General features: G+C 43.0%; 1 protein-coding gene across 1 annotated transcript in view; it reads left to right on the forward strand.

Annotated features, from left to right (window-relative positions):
* Window positions 1-20,331, forward strand: part of LOC126199271 (sialin-like) — a 113,160-nt gene that overhangs the window by 21,382 nt on the left and 71,447 nt on the right. The window contains exons 3-4 of the mRNA XM_049936079.1: window positions 7,178-7,411; window positions 9,751-9,838. Coding sequence (XP_049792036.1) covers window positions 7,178-7,411; window positions 9,751-9,838 — 322 coding nt within the window. The remainder of the gene's footprint in view (window positions 1-7,177; window positions 7,412-9,750; window positions 9,839-20,331) is intronic.

Genomic DNA, 20,331 nt, shown 5'->3' on the forward strand with positions numbered 1-20,331 from the left:
AGTTCTTTGTTTTGCAGTAATTCTTGTGCAATTTACTTTCCAACAACGGGTGTTCGGTGGAATGCGATACACTGAGTCAAATGCTACATTATCGGCTACTAAAGTTGCAACACTGGGATAGAGAAAACAACGAATTTTACTTTGTTTTTGTGCATGTACAAAATAGTAGGAAGCAAAAGGGACTACATTTGTAGGCTATTTGTCAGAATACAGAACACGAAATATAACATAGAGAGCTGACATCTCAGGCAGCAACAACGGCTCTGGCCCAGTGGGGATGACAGGTAACTGCCGGTCGGAGTGGCCGAGCGGTTCTAGGCGCTACAGTCTGGAACCGCGCGACTGCTACGGTCGCAGGTTCGAATCCTGCCTCGGGCATGGATGTGTGTGATGTCCTTAGGTTAGTTTGGTTTAAGTAGTTCTAAGTGCCATTTGAACCATTGTTTTTGACAGGTAACTGGCATGTCATTCCATGCTGAGCTTGGATGACAGGTAAATGTCAGCTATACAGAATGTAACGAGTATATGTGCATATATTTTTATATGTGATACTAGAATCTGTACACGTATTTGCATCGAACATTTTTCCCACAAACACGTCACAAACTACATGACTTGATGTGTTCTGCACGGTTGTAACTGCACCACAACGTGGACTACGCCCGTCAGTAACGACTAGCCGTTTTGTGTCCACGCGTCCACACTTCAACATTTGATCTGCTAGACAGGGGAAAATAAGCATTAATGACTTGCTCTTGCCACATGTATTTCGAAGTACTAACCAACATAAAACATACAACTTGTAATAGCTATAATTATTAGTCTGAGAATGACATAAATACTGATGTAATGTTGTTTAGTGCACCGTGCTCAGTCACCAATAGAGATATCTGCACTTCTACCCGTTACACTTCGAATGCCAGTGTTCATCAACCATTGTGGCTGGCGAGTGGTACCATGCTAATCTCTTGGCGAGAGGTACAGAGAAAGTGCTGCCCAGGGCAACAGTCGAACACCTTCTATATCGAGGTAGTTCATGGAAGCACAATCAACATACAGTCTCGAGTCATATTGCTGAACGATCACGTCATAGAGACCTTGAAGATAGGACAGAGCCAGCAGTCTTAACACTCCTAAAATATAATGCCTACTGTCCAAACTAAAGGTTGTTCAAACAAGAGGTGATTGTGTTGTACACCCCAATGTCCTCATATCCTATACCGTTCACGCAAGGTGCTAGGCCTATATGATGATGACGAATACAATCCGTCAACGTTCGTTCCCCTCGCAGCCTTGACACACAGATATGACCATCGTCATACTGTATGTCAAGGGTGTCAAACTTGCAGCCCATATGTGTGCGCCAATAAAGGTTTTCTGTGCGTCACGTCCAGCCAATAAAACGGTCCTAAATATCGTGTCCCTTACACGCACGTGTACAAAACCTGACTAGCGGTGAAGATATGGTAGGCGTCTACCACACGATAGGCCAAATGAGTGTAAAACGAGATCCCATTTAGGTGTTTTGTAGATTCTTCCTTTCAGAATGCGCTGCAATCGGACCTGTGGAGTAACTGCGTTAGCTTTGATCGATAGAAGAGTTGACTGCTGTGCATTAGAGCAAAACTAGTCTTAGTCAGTATAGTCTGTCGCAGATATTTTAGGTTATCAAAGGAAGTAAATCTCGTGTTGGATCTAAAATTTCAGACATTCTCTTGGGTTAATTTTAACAGTACTTACTGTGCATAAGTTTTCTCGTGAGGCAGGGAAGGCAATAACAGAAGAAGAGAAGGAAGAAAACGTTTATCTTTATCCTCGTGTTTCCTACCATATTATTTTAAGTAAATAAAAGCTGAGTTTGAAGTACTTTTTTTCTGCGGTCCTCCTCAACTTAAACCCATGTCTTGAGTCTGACACCCTCGCCGTATGCAGAAGCAAGACTCCTCTGAAAATACGAACTGGTGCCGCTCCTGTGTCCGTGTTGTTTTCGACTGAAGCGCTGTGTGCGCGCCTCTCCCCGCTATCGCGTCAAAGGGAGCCGCGACGATGTTTGCAGTGCCGACATTCTTGTCTTGTTCCATACAAGCCCTTTACATGGGTCATGGTATGTGATGAGGCTTTACAATCCTCCACGACCGAGCAAACATACTATCCCTGTCCTCTCGGGCGCTAGTCAAGTTGGGCTGTTGAAAATCTGTATGGCGTTGAGTATAGCCTTCTTGAACTCATCGATCCCATATTGGCCTGTCAATCGTGGGCGTGCGACCAAAGCGAGCAGCTATATCGTATAAAACTAAACTACATTCTCCATACGGGCAATTTTACCCCTACCGAATTCCGTCATATGCACCTAAACTTATGTGAAGCATAAAACAAATTTCTCAAAAACAGTAACATTGAAATACAAATTCTGTGTAATAAATTCGTTGCTACTCCTTGCATCTACTCATATTGTATTTGGCGTTACTCTACATCTACGTCTATATTCCGAAGCCACTTTACGGTGTGCGGTGGAGAGTACTTTCTGTATCAGTGTCACTCCCCCCCCCCTCCCTTTTTTTCTATTCAGTCGCGTATGGTTCACGGGGAAAACGATTGCTGGTGAGCCTCTCTGTGGGCTCGAATCTCTGTAATTTTATCTTCATGGTCTTTTCACGAGATATACAAAGGTGAAATAAATATATTGATTGACTCTCTAGGAACGTACGCACTCGGGATTTCATTCGCAAATGGCACCTTGATGCAGGATGCCTCTCTAGCAGTGGCTGCCACTGGAGTTAGCTGGGAATCTCCGTGACGCTTACTGAACGAACCTGTAACGAAACAAGAATAATATACAGAAGAATGGAAAAGAAAATTTAGGATCTATTAGATGAAGATCAGTTTGGCTTTATAAAGGTATATGCAGCAGAGAGATGGTTCTCATGTTCCGGTTGATAGTGAAAGCAAGACTGGAGAAAAATCAAGACATGTTTATTCGATTTGTCGACCTGAAAAAAGCATTCGACAATGTAAAATGGTGCAAGATGTTCGAAATCATCAGAAAAATAAAGGTAAGCTACAGGGAAAGACGCCTAATGTACAATGTGTACACGAAGCAAGAAGGAACAATAAGAGCGGAGGACCAAGAACGAAGTGCTCGGATTAAAAACGGTCTAAGACAGGGAGGTAGTCTTCCACCCCTGCTGTTCAATCATGTATCGAACAAGGAGTGATTGAAATAACGAGTAAATCGAAGAAAGACGAAAGTGATGCGAAGCAGCAGAAATGAGAACAGCAAGAAATTTAGCATCAGGATTGACAGTCACGAAGTAGATGAAGCTAAGGAATTGTGCTACCTAGGTAGCAAAATAACTAATGACGGACTGAGCAAGGAGAACATGAAAAGTAGACCAGCAGTGGCAAACAGGGCTTTCTTGACCAAGAGAAGTCTACTACTATCAAACATAGGCCTTAACTTGAGGAAGAAATTTCTGAGAAAGTACGTTTGCAGCGCAGCATTGTACAGTAGTGAAACATGGGCTGTGGGAAAACCAGAACAGAAGAGAATCGAAGCATTTGAGATGCAGTGCTACAAATGAATGTTGAAAATTAGGTGGACTCATTAGGTAAGGAATAAGGAGGTTCTGCGCAGAATCGGAGAGGAAAGAAATACGTTGAAAACACTGACACGGAGACCGGACATGATGATAGGACACCTGTTAAGACATCAGAGAATGATGTCCGTGGTGCTAGAGGGAGATGTGGAGGGCAGAAACTGTATAGGAAGACATAGATTAGGATACATCCAGCAAATAATTGAGAACGTATTTGTCAGTGCTACTAACAAGCAAAATTCACGTATTGGTCGAACTAGTGTTTTGTAAGCTACTCGCTTTGTTAACAGACTATATTATTTCCTGAGAATCCTCCTATAAATCTCAGTGTGGGAATTGCCTTACCAGGAGTTAATTTTATGTAGTCGTTCCACTTCATATCGCTCCTTATGCATACTACTAGATATTTCATGAAAATAAATGTTTCTTCTGATTGTCTGTAGTTTTCACCTTACAGTAAATGGTCTTTCTGTCTACGTATTCGCAAACGTTACATTTGTTTGTGATGAGGGCAAATTGTCAGCCCCTGTACAAGTTTCAATCGTCTACAAGTTTACCTGCATTTCGCTACGGTTTTCTTCCTTCCAGACTTCTCTGCATACAACAGCAGCATCCACTAAAAACCCCATCGAACTTCCGACCTTATCTACTAAGTCATTTGTTCCCTTTGTGAAAACTAATGGTGTTGTGTGATGTCCTTAGGTTAGTTAGGTTTAACTAGTTCTAAGTTCTAGGGGACTGATGACCATAAATGTTAAGTCCCATAGTGCTCAGAGCCATTTGAACCAATTTGAAAACTAATGGTCCTATAACACTCCTCTGAGTCACATCCAAAGTTGCTTTTACGTCTGAAGACTTCTCTTTGTTGAAAATAACAGGCCATTTTTGTTTGCTATAAATTCTTCTGTCCAGTCACACAGTTGGCCTGGTTTCCAGTACACTCGTATGCTGTTTATTTGGCGGCTGTATGGAACTGTATCGAATGCCTTCCGAGAGTCAATGAACACGGCATCTACCTGAACGCCTGCATCTACTGCTTTCTGGGTCTCCTGGACGAATAGAGCAAGCTGGAATTCATACGGCCGCTGCTGTAGGAATTCCATGTTGATTCCTTCATAGGATGTATTTGGTCTTGAGAAATGTCATAATACACGAGCGTAAAACATGTTACAGAATTCTACATAAGACCAGCTTCAGAGATTTAGGCCTTTAGTTTCGTGCGTCTGTTCGACAGCCCTTCTTGAAAACGGGAATGACGTGTGCTCTTTTTCAGTCATTAGGAACACTTCACTCCTCGAAAGACTTACGGCACACTGCTATGAGAAGAGGGGCAAGCTCTTTCGCATACACTGTGTAGAATAGATTTGATATCCTGTCAGGTTCAGTGGCCTCTGTTGAGAGACTTCAGTTGCTTTTCTGTCTCTTGAGCACTTCGATAGCTGTCGTTTTATAGTTTCGTGCGACGATTTATGGGAGAAATTACAGCGCGATCTTTCTCTGTGAAACAGTCCGGAAAAAAGCGTTTCGTATTTCGGCTTTTCATGTCACTCTCTGGTTCAATGCCATTATGATGACAGAGTCTGGACAGATGGCTTCGATCCCTTTACTGATTTGACATAAGATCAAAATTTCTAAAGATTTTCTCTTATGTCTGTAGAAAAAGTTTTATTTTCTAATTAGTTGAATGCTTCACGCTTAGCCCTCCTTCAGTTTTCGTCTGTCTGTGAGGCTTTCGCTACCATTAAATCTGCAGTGAAGGTCTTCTTGCTTTCACGGCACCTTTCTAAAATAACCCTCAGAATTTTGCTTGGCACATACCCATCTAAATCATACCGTGCGATGTTCTTGAACTTTGTCCTACCTATTTTGTGCCATTCTGCTGAAGTGACACTCATTTTCAAATCAAGCATGTAATAAAGTTGATGCCAGTTTGACTTTCGTTGCATGTCGCTTCATACTGTTACGATTTTAATGGCCATCAGTGTAGAAGCGGTCTCCGGTATCCCGAATTTAGTTTCCTATTCAACTACCACATTAACAGCCTCCCCTATTCACTGTAGAACGTGTTTAAACATCAGACAATTCTCAAAAATAAGGAACCTAATACAGTGCGTCCTCAAAGCCTCTCCACAGCGGCGACCCTCGCATGTCTCGCCTTGGCAGCACATTCAAGTCTCGCCTGCACTTGTTCCATGGACCCGCAATAGTAGGGTGAGGGTAGTGGTGGTGTGAGTGCTTTGCAGCTGTTAGTTGTGTTACTGTCTACTTCATGTGCAAGCTGAAGGTAGTGACAATGCTTAGTACTGTAGAGAGAGCGTTTTTATTGGAAGAGGTTCTCCGTGCAGGAGGAAACTTTACGGAGCATGTGAGGTGGAAATTTAGATTGCGTTTTCTTACTTTGAAGTGCCCACATCGTGACAATGAAGTTATTTAATTCGCTAATTCTAGACAACAAGTTCAGTTCATGACGCATCTTGAACTGGAGGCCCACAATTTTGACAGGATGGAGACTCAACATTTTCGACATTATGTTGTGAAGTCCAACAAAATCAATGAGGAGATTATCTCAAGAGGCTAAAGTCTCTCGTACGACAGCACATAAAGGCCACAACCAAACAACTGGGGATGTGTCCTGATGAAATTACTGATTGCAACAATTACATTGTACGGACCATACGAAACGAATAGCGTATTGTGAATGGTTTCAGCTATTTGTTAACCGAAATGGGGTTGGTGTTTTTGGTCGAACCTTTTTCTCTGATGAGGCTTGATTTCACCTATCTGGCTACATTAATTCCCAAAATACACGAATTTGGTCATCAGAAAATTCACGTGCCTTAAGAGAAACGCCATTGCACACAGAGAAAAATCGAAGTGTGTGATGACATAACTCGAGTGTGAATGATACGGCCGATCTTTTTCGATACTACCGTCGCTTCCGACGTCTATTGTTCGGAGATAATTTATCCATTTATTGCCCTGCTTAATGAAAATGAGATCAATCATTCATTTTTCCAACGAGACAACGCTACCGATCGTACAGCACACCAGTCCCTTCGGCTTTTAACTGAAATTTTTGGTGACGGAACAATCAAGAAGGTCTCTGGCCCCCGCACTCACCTGATCTGTCTCCTCCAGAACATTTCCTTTATTGTGGGGCTAGAGTATTTGTGTATCAAAATAACTCAGAGGCAATAGATGAACTGAAGACAGCGATAATTGATTACCTGCATTCGACTACACGTGAAATATTGGTAAAAGCGTTCGCAAGTAAATGTAAAGGTACTGAACTGTATCTTCAAGAAGTAGGAAAAAATTTACAGCACCTACTGTAATATTGGTGAGTACACTGGAATTAATTGTAATTAATTTCATTGTTTTAATTTTAATGATGTTGAATCCCATCACCCAACAAAACCGCAGCCACTAGCAGTGAATGCCGGCCCCTAGCTTATACAGCGACATCAATGTGCTGTCAACCTCACGCGCTCCGCAAGGCGACACACGTGGAGCTCACCGCTGCGGAGAGATTTTGCGGATGCACGTATCTTAGAATAGCAGTTGTTTCTCTCATGTTCCAGGAAGGTGAATTTGACTGGGACGACGAGATACAGGGGTACATCCTGTCGTCGTACTACTACGGCTACGCAGCGACCAACATACTCGGTGGGTACGCAGCGGCACGGTTCAGCGCCCGCTGGGTTTACGGGCTAGGACTCCTCATCGCGGGGGTCTTCACCATTCTTGGACCGGTTTGCGCGTACGGTGGACCTGTCGTATTCATGGTTTCTCGTATTATCGTCGGAATAGCTTCAGTAAGTATTTCACAATCATTCGCTTACTTATTTGTAGCGTAAAAATGTGCAGCGTACATAAACAGAAATATACAATGAGGTGACAAAAGTCATAGGATAGCGGTACGCGCCTATACAGATGGTGGTAGTATCGCGTGAACAAGCTATAAACCGCAGAAATCACTGTGGAACGTACGACGAACGTATCAGGTAGGACAGTGAGGCGAAATTTGGTGTTATGGACTAGGGCAGCAGACGACCGACGCGAGTGCCGTTGCTAACAGAACGACATCGCCTGCTACTCATGTCCTGGGCTCTTGACCACACAGTTTAGATTTTTTTTATGCACATAGTCATCAGTCTTCTACCTCCTCAATTATTTGCTCGGTATATTCCAAACTCTGTCTTCCTCTACAGTTTTTACCCTCTGCAACTCCCTCTAGTCCTATGGAAGCTATTCCCTGATGTCTTAATAGATGTCCTACCATTCTGTTCCATCTTCTTGTGAGAGTTTTCCATATATTCCTTTCTTCTCAGATTCTGCGCTGAATCTCCATGTTTCTTACCTTATCAGTCCACCTAATTTTCAACATAGTCCGTAGCATTTCCTAGTGTGTTCCTACATTTCGCCGGCCGTTGTGACCGAGCGCTTCTAGGCGCTTCTGTCTGCAACCGTGCTGCTACTACGGTCGCAGGTTCGAATCCTGCCTTGGGCGTGGATGTGTGTGATGTCCTTAGGTTACTTAGGCTTAAGTAGTTCTAAGTCTAGGGGACCGATGACCTCAGATGTTAAGTCCCATAGTGCTTAGAGCCATTTGAACCATTTGAGTCCTACATTTCTTCAGAATGCAACCAAACATCCGCGAGATCAGCTTCCAGGTCTGTCATCATTTAGCAAAGATGAATTATTATAATGATGGTTAGGTAATATTCGGCACTGTCACCACCTGCTTTCCCTGGTGTTTGATGTCTTACATTGTTCTTGCTGTGTGACGGTATTTCTCCTGTCATATAACTTGTGTACCAGGCAGAATAATTTCCTCATAGTATTTCCCCCAAGGGCGTCTATGATTCTGAAGGAATGTGGTCATCGCAGTGTCCCCTTTTGCGACTTAGGTCCCTCAGTGCTCTGTCAAAATCTTCTCGCAATATCATTTCATCCGTCTCATTTTTATCTGCTTTCTCTGCCATTTCTACAACGTTTGAAATAAATTAAGATTGCTCCAATTGCGCAGTCGGACCAAGTATTTCGCGAGCCTGCCGTTGGTTGTTTGGCAAATGCCGGAACTGAAAATTCCCTCACAATTTTTTCGCCCCTTTGAGATTCGATTTGTCCCACTACCAGATCGCGTGATATTTGACTGGAAAATTGTTGATGGTGTACAGCAACGAGCTACTTTTTTTTTTTAGTTGTTGAAAAAGTACCGTTCCCGGTTTTGAACTGTTCACACTTCATTTTTTCATCATCAGACGGTTTGTCATGCTTTCATAAAAACAAACGTACATTGGATTACTGTACTAACTATGCTAAAAACATACGACTTGTAACGGCTATAATTATTAGTCTGCTAATGACGTGAATACTGATGTAATGTTGTTAAGCAGATTTTACTCACAAGGGAACATCCCCATCGCAATTCCCCCACCCCCCTCAGATTTAGTTATAAGTTGGCACAGTGGATAGGCCTTGAAAAACTGAACACAGATCAATCGAGAAAACAGGAAGAAGTAGTGTGGAACTATGAAAAAATAAGCAAAATATACAAACTGAGTAGTCCATGCGCAAGATTGGCAACATCAAGGATAGCCTGAGCTCAGGAGCGCCGTGGTGTTGCCTATCTTGCGCATGGACTACTCAGTTTGTATATTTTGCTTATTTTTTTCATAGTTCCACACAACTTCTTCCTGTTTTCTCGAGTGATCTGTGTTCAGTTTTTCAAGGCCTATACACTGTGCCAACTTGTGACTAAGTCTGAGGGGGGTGCGATGGGGAGGTTCCCTTGTCAGTCACGAATAGAAATATCTGCACTTATATCCATTACATTCTTTAAAGCCAACCACAAAGCGTCTACTTGATGCCAATTTGACTTTTCTTCCATTTCGTCTTCAATGTGTTGCAATTTTAATGGCGAGGATTACAGTAGCATTGGAAAATATTCCAAGATATCACTGTTCCTACTTGTGCGAAACACTTGGAAGTCCGGGAGCTAACTTCCGGCAGCGTTTAAATTTCTATATCTTATGCAGCGAGTTGCTTGGTTTCCAGACGAAACTACGTCCACACATGAACACTGTTCCTGTGTGTGTCACGAGAATTTGTCCCATTTCATGGTAAGGTAACTTCTGTGTTCATGTTGCAGGGCGTCGTGATACCAGCAATGCACGTCCTTTTTGCAAAGTGGTTCCCCGAGCACGAGCGCCAGAGGTTAACAGGAGCTGTTTTCTCAGGTCAGTGTACTAATACAATAAACTATCGAAACTTCCCGTACACGGTATTTAGTAATAGTGATCCGAACAGCAAATGAGAAATTTGAAATATAATGCCTTCTTTTTTTTTTTCAAGAAACACCTATTTTGATGTAGAGAAAGTCATGAAAAAAATAGAAGATGGTTTTTCTGTAAAAATGACTATTTATATTCAAGAATTTCTCTATGACGTAAATAAAATATTACCCCTAAGACATTGGTGGATGAATATGCAAAAAACTGATGCGCGAAACTTAATGACGACAGCAACTTCCGCATGATGTATCACTGTTTGGTGCGTGGTCACGACGGACTGCAGTGCATGCTCGCATCGTGCTCTCATGCTGGCCACAAGGTTGCTACGAAGTTCTTGTGTTGGAGCGGTCTATGTCCCACCAGTGCGGTTGACATCTGCCGGACGGTCGTTGGTAGTGATGGGACAACGACTGGTCTTAACATTTGGTTGGTCAGTCGACTGATTTTTCTTTCGGTAGGCTACTGACGAATCTCTGGCAGTTTCGTCAGTAATACGAAAGTTTCACTCAGCCTCCAGACATGAGTGATTTCACTTAAGCGCTTATTCAGACTTGTATTTCAGCCATGACTAGCGTTGCCAACTTTTTTAGAGACAAAAAACGTATTTTATTTCAAAGAGAGGTAAATGAAAAGCGTGCTTCTACAAATAAAGTATTTGGAAAATTCATATATTTGTTTACTTAAATACGAATTTTTCGTACTTCTGACGTTAACTATCAAACTTTAGTTTGTTTTAAAAGTCTAAAAACTAGTGCTACATAAATATAGCTAGTGCTACGTAAATGAACAATTACTTTTACAACTTACGAGGGGAAGGCCTCAGACACGGCCAACCGATTCGGCTCAAATTTTGCAGGTCCCTTGTGTACAACCTAAAACGAAGGAATCTAAGATATTTTGGGTCACCCCCGCAATTTTGAGAAAATCACCCCTAAAGGTTATGACGAGCAGTCGACTCAAAATTGGAGGGATCGATGGATAATTGTAAATAGAGCATTTTTCATCATCAGGTATGGGGTCCGCAAATGCAAACTTTTCCAGAAATTGAGGAAAGAAACTTTTACAACTATCGCTTCTGTACCCTCATGGGAAACGCTTTTCGTCAACAGCGCCGATAGCGCAACGGCCAAGCTAACTGGCTGGGAATCGGAAAACCCTGATTCGAATCTCGAAAAAACCTCGCGGAAGTTATTATTTTCGTTTGTATTTTTCCATATCTCAATCGATAGGGTTAGGAGGGTTAATAAGGTAAGTAAATCAATAAGGAATGTTAATAATAAGGTAGGCAAACTAATTTCCCAAACGCCGTGAGTTAGTGAAGTATTAAACTTTTAAGCCTTGTCAGATGAAAGCAACTCCGAATAAGAGTGCTGCGAATTCTTCACGAGGGATCACAGATAGCCAACTGCGCGACGCTTGTTTACAACGAGGCACGGGACGGAATGCACGCGGGGAGAGTTATGTTGTCCCTGTTGCCTCTTCGTCATATCATAGTTGTGGACCTGGAAGAGTGAAGGTGTCCAGCACGAGCCTTATAGAAGTCAATCGGAAAGAGTTGTTTTCCGTTATTAGGCTGCCGCGAACCTCGTGGATACATATAGTGATTATTTTTCCATCGTTAATGCGCCGAATGAAATACGTTTTGTGAATGAATACAGTGTTCTTCCGCAAGTAACATATAACGAGTACTGTATGTAGTTTGTAGTAATTAGCTCATCTGCTTATGCCGTAGTAACTAGTTATTGCTTGTTGTGTCATATCTTTCAGTTTCTTAATCTGAATAATGGAGGATGTACACTCTTCGACTAGCCCTGTAATATATACTTGGGAGCCTGTCACAGACGATGGCAAGCGGGAAGTTACCGACGCTGTGTTTTGGTTTGTAAAAGTGTTGCAAGACAGATGCATTATCAATGCACTACCGGAAGCAGGCAGCTCTGTTTCTCGGCATTCCAGATTGATAGGAGCGGCTATCGTCGAGCGATTTTTGGAGCTGACGAACGAAATGACTTTTGCTGATACTGAAGTACTATACCATGAAGACGAAGCAGAAGGTGATTCAGTGGAAGATATCCCCTCTAGTGAATCGCAAAATGGTCATAACACTTTGGAAATCTCCACGTCACTGGGAATATGTGCTTCATCTGTTCCCGATGAGTATTACGAACCGGTTACTAAACGACTGAACTACGGCGCTATACCCCTCGAAGTAAAAGTAAAGGCGGTAGCGCTAGCCAGGAATCATCCAAATTGGAACTTACAAACACTACAAAAGAATGGAGCAACAACAGCCCTGAAAAGGAAGAACGACTTGAAATTGTGGGATAGTGATTTCGTTAAAGGAGGAACAAGATACGACAAATACCAGGCGATAAATAAGTGGATATACGACAGATTTGTCGAATCTGGTTGTCGTAACGAGAATGTAACAACGAGAATACTTCAGGAGTGGGCTGCAGATGCAGCGCTTCAGTATACGGCCAACAAGGATTTTACGTTTTCTGCGTCATTATCTTGGGCAAGAAATTTCAAATCGGAGTATAAAATTCGTCAACGGCACGTCACTAAATACGTCTCTCACAAGCAGGTACAAAATATAATAGATATACAGAAAGTGGCGGCTCTTTTCAGCACGCAAATGGCGTCACTTATGACCGGTTTTAATCGTGATTACGTGATCAACAGCGATCAAACAGGATGCGAGTATCGGGTGAACACTCGACGCACGCCATCGCATAAGGGAGAAAAAATCCTTGTCGCAGTTAGTAGTAAAAACAAAATAACACATTCGTATACGGCGAAATATGCCATCACAGCCTCTGGATAAGTGTTGCCTAAGGTTTTCCTGTGTTTACAAGAAACGAATGTTTCATTTGGTCCTCGGGTTATAGAAGAGGTCAATCGTTTAACCGACTCGTTGAAAAATGTTTACATTACCTGCTCTAGATCCGGGAAACTGACGAATGCGATTTACAGAACATTTCTTGAGAATGTTTTAAAACCATACGTTTCTGATACCAAGTTTTATCTAATATTGGGTTCCTGGAGTGGACAAATTAATACTACAGTATATGACACAATGTTTATAGATGGCGAGGGTCAGCCGACGTGCACAGTAAAAGTAATACCGCCAAACTGCACACCTGTATGCCAACCGTGTGATGTTTATTTCTATCGCCAGGTTTAAAACTTTATTTCCAGGCTTCAGAATTGCAGTGTGCTTCTGGAAACCCAGCGGGAATTGCACAACCGCACGGGTGCAATAACTATTCACAGCACAATTCATAACCAACTTTCAGCACCGGTTTTTCAGGCAGTGATATCGTATGCGTGGTACGCATCAAAATTAATTGCCGAGAAAGACGTATTTTTAAATGTAAACCATGTCTGTTTTCCGCCAACTCTTCGGAAGGAACAGTGTAGCTGTCGAAAGATTGCATTCATTAGATGTCCTTGGTTATATTTGTTTCGAATGTTTATATGACAAGTACCATCCATCTATTTGTTCGAAGAATAGTGAGGACACGTAACAGTGACTGGAAGAGCCATTGTAAAGTGACCTGGAGTATCATTTTAGTTGTTTACTTTCCCAAGAGGTTTGAGAAATTTATTTGCCTACCTTATTATCATCATTCCTTATTGATTTACTTACCTTATTAACCCTCCTATCTCTATCAATTGAGATATGGAAAAATACAAACGAAAAGAAAAACACCCGGGCGGTTTCTTCACGATTTGAACCCGGGTTCTCCCATTCCCAGCCAGTTACCTCAGCCGTTGCGCTATCGGTGCTATTTTCTTTTTCCTTTATTAAAACAACCATGTATGTACATAAGCACAAAAACAAAATAATGAAGTGCTGGAACTGTTTCAACATGAATTGTATCCTACAATAGACTGAAGAACACATTTCAATATATTGCCATTTGTAAGCTTACAAAATAGAACAAAAATAGTAAATGAAAAATAGCCTCTTTAGTCCAGACAGAGACATAGAACCAAAACACAAACGTATATATAATTGAGTGTCTTAACTAGAATGGCAGTTCTGTCATTTGATTCATAACCGTCCAAACTCAAAGTTATTTGGAGCATACAAACGGAGAACAAGAGATGCGCAGGGGCCTTCAAAGACTCACTTGACCCAGTCATCTCTAGGCAGAAGAAATTCCTGACCCCGCCGGGGTGCTATCAGCGAAAAAGCGTTTACCATGTGGGTACAGAAGCGGCAGTTGTAAAGGTTTCTTACCTCGATTTCTGGAAAAGATTGCGTTTTCCGACCCCATACCTGATGATGAAACATGCTCTATTTAAAATTACCTATCGATCCCGCCAATTTTGAGTCGGTTGCTCGTCATAACCTTTAGGGGTGATTTTCTCAAAAAACGCGGCGGTGTTGACCAAAAATATCTTAGATTCCTTCGTTTTAGGTTGTACACGAGCGACCTACCAAATCTGAGCCGAATCGGTTGGCCGTGTCTGAGGCCTTCCCCTTGTTAGATACATTGAAGCTATATGTTTTTTTCCCGACAGCTTGCACCCAAACCGATTAAGTGTCTTTCGGTAAATGGTGATGTGACGTGAACAGAAAGCAGATAGGACACAATTTTTCCGATGTCATCTACATATGTATCGACACTCCGCAAGTCACCGTGCGTGGCGGAGGCTACCCTGTACCATTACTTATTTCCTTTTCTGTTCAACTCGCAAGTAGAGCGAGGGAAAAACGGCTGTCTATAGGCCTCGGTATGAGCCCTAATTTCTCGTATCCTATCTTCGTGGTCCTCAAGCGCTGCAGCAGAATCGTTCGGCACTCAGTTTCAAAAGCTGGTTCTCTAAATTTTCTCAATAGTTTTCCTCGAAAAGAACGCCCCCTTCCCTCCAGGGATTCCCATTTGAGTTCCCGAAGCACCTCCGTAATACTTACATGTTGGTCGAACCTACCGGTAATAAATCTAGCAGCCCGCCTCTGAATTGCTTCGTGTCTCCTTCAATCCGACCAAGTACGAATTCTAAACACTCGAGCAGTTCTCAACAACAGATGCACCAGCGTCCTATATGCTGTCGCCTTTACAGGTGAACCATTCTTTCCTAAAATTTTCCCAATAAACCGCAGTCGACCGTTCGCCATCCCTACCACAGTTCTCATTTGCTCGTTCCACCTCATATCGCTTTCCAACGTTACGCCCAGATATTTAAATGACTTGACACTGTGAAGCAGGACACTAGTAATACTGTATCCGAACATTACTGGTTTGATCTTCCTACTAATCCGTATTAACTTACATTTTTCGACATTTAGGGCTAGCTGCCATTTATCACACCAACTGGAAATTTTGTCAAGTCGCTTTGTATTTTCCTACAGCCACTCAACTTCGACACTTTACCGTAACCATGGCATCATCAGCAAACAAACGCATATTGCTGCCCACCCTGTCCGCCAAATCATTTACATATATAGAGAACAACAGCAGTCCTATCACACTTGCCGAGGGTACTCCTGACGAAACCCTTGTCTCTCACGAACACCCACTGTCAGGACAACATACCGCGTTTTGTAACTTAGCAAGTCTTCGAGCCACTCACACGAACTTCCGCCAGCCGCCTGTACGAACTGAGGACCGCCTCAGAACCCATGCAACAGGCGCCGTTGGTGCCGACGTGTGCCACAACATGCAGACGATTGCAACCTGCACGCTCGATGGCCGCAGTCCAGGCCGCCTCCACACCTCGGATGAGGCGTCTGGCAGACATATCGACGTTGGCTTTCTTTCCAGCCCTGAACGCTATCTGGCTAAGGGGCTCCATAACGCGCCTAACATTGGAGCTCCCAGCAACTAGTAAACCCCTCCCTCTTTTCCTGCTCGGACCCTGCTGAAGGACGCGTAACCACCCGCCATTCACCCTGCTGTGAGGGCGGATCAACTGCTTCAGATGCAGTAGGCGGTGCTCGGAAGCAGAACCCGTGGGCATAACAAGCGACACTTGAGGTGTCACATGCGACGCGTCAGTTTCTCCGCCACCGCTACACCCCGAGGGTGCAGCCTCAAGCTGACTGACCGTAACCAACAGCGCGTTCAGCTGTTCGCGAACTGCTGCTAGCTACTCCTGCGTCCGCACACAGCATGCACACATCCTAGCCACTCTTGCATGACTAACTGAAGAACTGAGCTATAAAAGCAGACAATCCTAGATATGCAACTTGCTACCCTCATGAAGTGTGACCAATGGACGCTGATGCTTTAATGAGCTATGTAACTGGCTTTTTAGTGAGAAACTATTGCACTACAGACTGAATTAATTTATATTTACAAACACGCGAAATTAAACCACTTAAACAGAGGAACGGGCAAGAAATTTAGTAACTACACTACGTGAAAAACACAGAGGAAAAGAAACACTTAACCTTACGCTCTGTAGACGTGTATTAGCCGAGAGCTGGAGCCTGACTGTCTTACTAAATGAACGGACGGTTGCTTTCAAAACAAAACAAATGAGCAACTACTGCGCTACAGGCTGTTCTGCAACTTAATCACTTGCTTCTTAAACAATACTTTCAGAAGTATTTTTTCTCGAAAAATGTTTGTCACCAGTTGCTAGGATCGGACCTCGTTTCCTCATCGGATATATCATAAGATAACATGGGTATCCCCTGATCATATTACAGAAAATCAAACTGACCATATCGCAGTATCCATGAAGTTCAGGAGGAGCCTGGAACATGTGCGGAATAGAAGAGGAGCAGACGCAAGTAGCGACCACCATCTTGTTACTGCCAGTTTCCGAATGAAGACTGTGGCTTCCAGAAAGAAATTCGAGACGAGGAATAGAAGATTCGACGTAGGTGAACTGAAAGATCCACAGATAGCTGAGAGGTTCCAACTGTAACTTCGGAATAGATTCCAGGCGCTGGAACTGGTGATGACTGAGGATAAGAATATGGAGAAAATGTGGACAGAAGTTAAGAATACTTTTGTGCAAGTGAGTGAGAGACAACTTGGCCTTAAAAATCGCCTACGGGGAGATTGGCTATCCGAACATACCTGGAGGAAGATCACCCATAGAAATTAGGCCAAGGGAAGAGTAAACCGGAGTAGAACCATACAACAATAAGCACAGGCACAAATTGATTATAGAGCAGCAGATAAGGAAGTGAAAAGGAGTGTGAGCAGAGACCACAGGATATGGATAGAGCAGAACAGGCAGCCCGGAGAGGGATGTAAAAGAACTATATGATATCACTAAGATGCTCTCAGAGAAAAGCTTCCAGAGGAACCGACCAGAAAGGAATAAGAAAGGTGAGATACTAATTACACATGAAGATCAATCACGTAGTTGGAAAGAACACTTTAACAAAGTTCTAAATAGAGACCATGGAGGTGAAAATGGTTCAAATGGCTCTGAGCACTATGGGACTCAACTGCTGAGGTCATTAGTCCCCTAGAACTTAGAACTAGTTAAACCTAACTAACCAAAGGACATCACAAACATCCTTGCCCGAGGCAGGATTCGAACCTGCGACCGTAGCGGTCTAGCGGTTCCAGACTGCAGCGCCTTTAACCGCACGGCCACTTCGGCCGGCCCATGGAGGTGAGGTAGAAGAACAAGAACAAACGGAATACAATGATCCTCGTCCCAGCACTGGTGTAAATGCACCCACGAAAGCAGAAATTCGGATAGCGCTGAAGCAGATCCAGAATGGGAAGGCACCAGGACCAAATAATATAACGTCTGAGATGCTGAAAACCGAGTTGGACACCACTGTCGAGGTATTGTACATCCTCTGAGAGAAGATACAAAGAGAGGAGAAACTGCCAACAGATTAGAAACGAAGTATTCTCGTGAAAATACCCAAAGAGATGGAAACCCAGTTTTAAGCAAAGAAGGGAAAGCAGAAAGGTGGAAGGAGTATATAGAGGGTCTATACAAGGGTGATGTACTTGAGGATAATATTATGGAATGGAAGAGGATGTAGATGAAGATGAAATGGGAGATACGATACTCCATGTAGAGTTTGACAGAGCACTGAAAGACCTGAGTCGAAACGGGGCCCCGGGAGTAGACAACATTCCATTAGAACTACTGACGACCTTGGGAGAGCTAGTCCTGAGTAAACTCTACCATCTGGTGAACAAGATGTATGAGACAGGCGAAATACCCTCAGACTTCAAGAAGAATATAATAATTCCAATCCCAAAGAAAGCGGGTGTTGACAGATGTGAAAATTACCGAACTATCAGTTTAATAAGTCACAGCTGCAAAATACTAACGCGAATTCTTTACAGACGAATGGAAAAACTGGTAGAAGCCGACCTCGGGGAAGATCAGTTTGGATTCCGTAGAAATATTGGAACACGTGAGGCAATACTGACCTTAAGACTTATTTTAGAAGAAAGATTAAGGAAAGGCAAACCTACGTTTCTAGCATTTGTAGACTTAGAGAAAGCTTTTGACAATATTGACTGGAATACTCTCTTTCAAATTCTAAAGGTGGCAGGGGTAAAATGCAGGGAGCGAAAGGCTATTTACAATTTGTACAGAAACCAGATGGCAGCTATAAGAGTCGAGGGGCATGAAAGGGAAGCAGCGGTTGGGAAGGGAGTAAGACAGGGTTGTAGCCTGTCCCCGATATTATTCAATCTGTATATTGAGCAAGCAGTAAAGGAAACAAAAGAAAATTTCGGAGTAGGTATTAAAGTCCATGGAGAAGAAATAAAAACGTTGAGGTTCGCCGATGACATTGTAATTCTGTCAGAGACAGCAAAGGACTTGGAAGAGCAGTTGAACGGAATGGACAGTGTCTTGAAAGGAGGATATAAGACGAACATCAACAAAAGCAAAACGAGGATAATGGAATGTAGTCGAATTAAGTTGGGTGATGCTGCGGGAATCAGATTAGGAAATGAGACACTTAAAGTAGTAAAGGAGTTTTGCTATTTGGGGAGCAAAATAACTGATGATGGTCGAAGTAGATAGGATATAAAATGTAGATTGGCAATGGCAAGGAAAGCGTTTCTGAAGAAGAGAAATTTGTTAACATCGAGTATAGATTGCCGGCTGGAGTGGCCGTGCGGATCTAGGCGCTACAGTCTGGAACCGCGTGACCGCTGCGGTCGCAGGTTCGAATTCTACCTCGGGCATGGATGTGTGTGCTGTCCTTATGTTAGTTAGGTTTAAGTAGTTCTAAGTTCTAGGGGACTGATGACCACAGCAGTTAAGTCCCATAGTGCTCAGAGCCATTTGAGTATAGATTTAAGTATCAGGGTGTCGTTTCTGAAAGTATTTGTATGGAGTGTAGTCATGTATGGAAGTGAAACATGGACGATAAATAGTTTGGACAAGAAGAGAATAGAAGCTTTCGAAATGTCGTGCTACAGAAGAACGCTGAAGATTAGATGGGTAGATCACATAACTAATGAGGAGGTATTGAATAGAAAGAATTGTGGAGAAGAGGAGTTTGTGGCACAGCTTGACAAGAAGAAGGGACCGGTTGGTAGGACATGTTCTGAGGCATCAAGGGATCACAAATTTAGCATTGGAGGGCAGCGTGGAGGGTAAAAATCGTAGAGGGAGACCAAGAGATGAATACACTAAGCAGATTCAGAAGGATGTAGGTTGCAGTAAGTACTGGGAGATGAAGAAGCTTGCACAGGATAGAGTAGCATGGAAAGTTGCATCAAACCAGTCTCAGGACTGAAGACAACAAAAACAACAACAACAACAACAACGGAAAGAGGAGCAGTTACTAACTGCAACAACTGGTGGGGCATTACGATATTGTCAGTACCGTATAAGGTACTTTCGAGGATCATTTTAAACCGCATTAAGGATTCTGTGGAAGCACAACTGAGGAGAGAGCATGCGGGTTTTAGAAAGCATCGAAGCTGTGTGAACCTTATCAATACTATCAGAATTATTCTGGAACAAAGTGCGGAGTGGCAACACACCCTCTACCTTGCCTTCATTGACTTTGAAAAGGCTTTCGACTCTGCCAATCGAAGAGTCGTGTGGGATACACTTGCAAAATATGGCATATTTTAAATGTGAGATGGCCAGATATAATGACAAATGAAGACCTCTGGAGGGAGACAAATCAGCAACCAATCAATATACAAAGCAAGGAAATAAAATTGAACTTGATTGGGCATACGTTGAGGAAACTAGATGGATCTGTTGAAGGGGAGGCGTTGGATTGGAACCCTCAAGGAGCTAGAGAACTTGGTCGTCCCAAACAGAAGTGGAAAAGGACGATCGAGAGAGAAGCTGCAGGGATGGGAAAATCTGAAGTGAAGTGAAGAGGCTTGCTAGAAACCGTACCAGGTGGAGGAATTTCGTCACATCCCTATGTTCCAGAGGGAACGACAGGAACTAAGTCAAGTCAGGATGGTTAACCAGTCCAAAATTCGCCGAGACGAGTGTGGAGAAACAGCATGAAAGGT

Source organism: Schistocerca nitens, chromosome 8 (assembly GCF_023898315.1).
Source record: "Schistocerca nitens isolate TAMUIC-IGC-003100 chromosome 8, iqSchNite1.1, whole genome shotgun sequence".
In the NCBI taxonomy this organism is placed as follows: Eukaryota; Metazoa; Arthropoda; class Insecta; order Orthoptera; family Acrididae; genus Schistocerca; species Schistocerca nitens.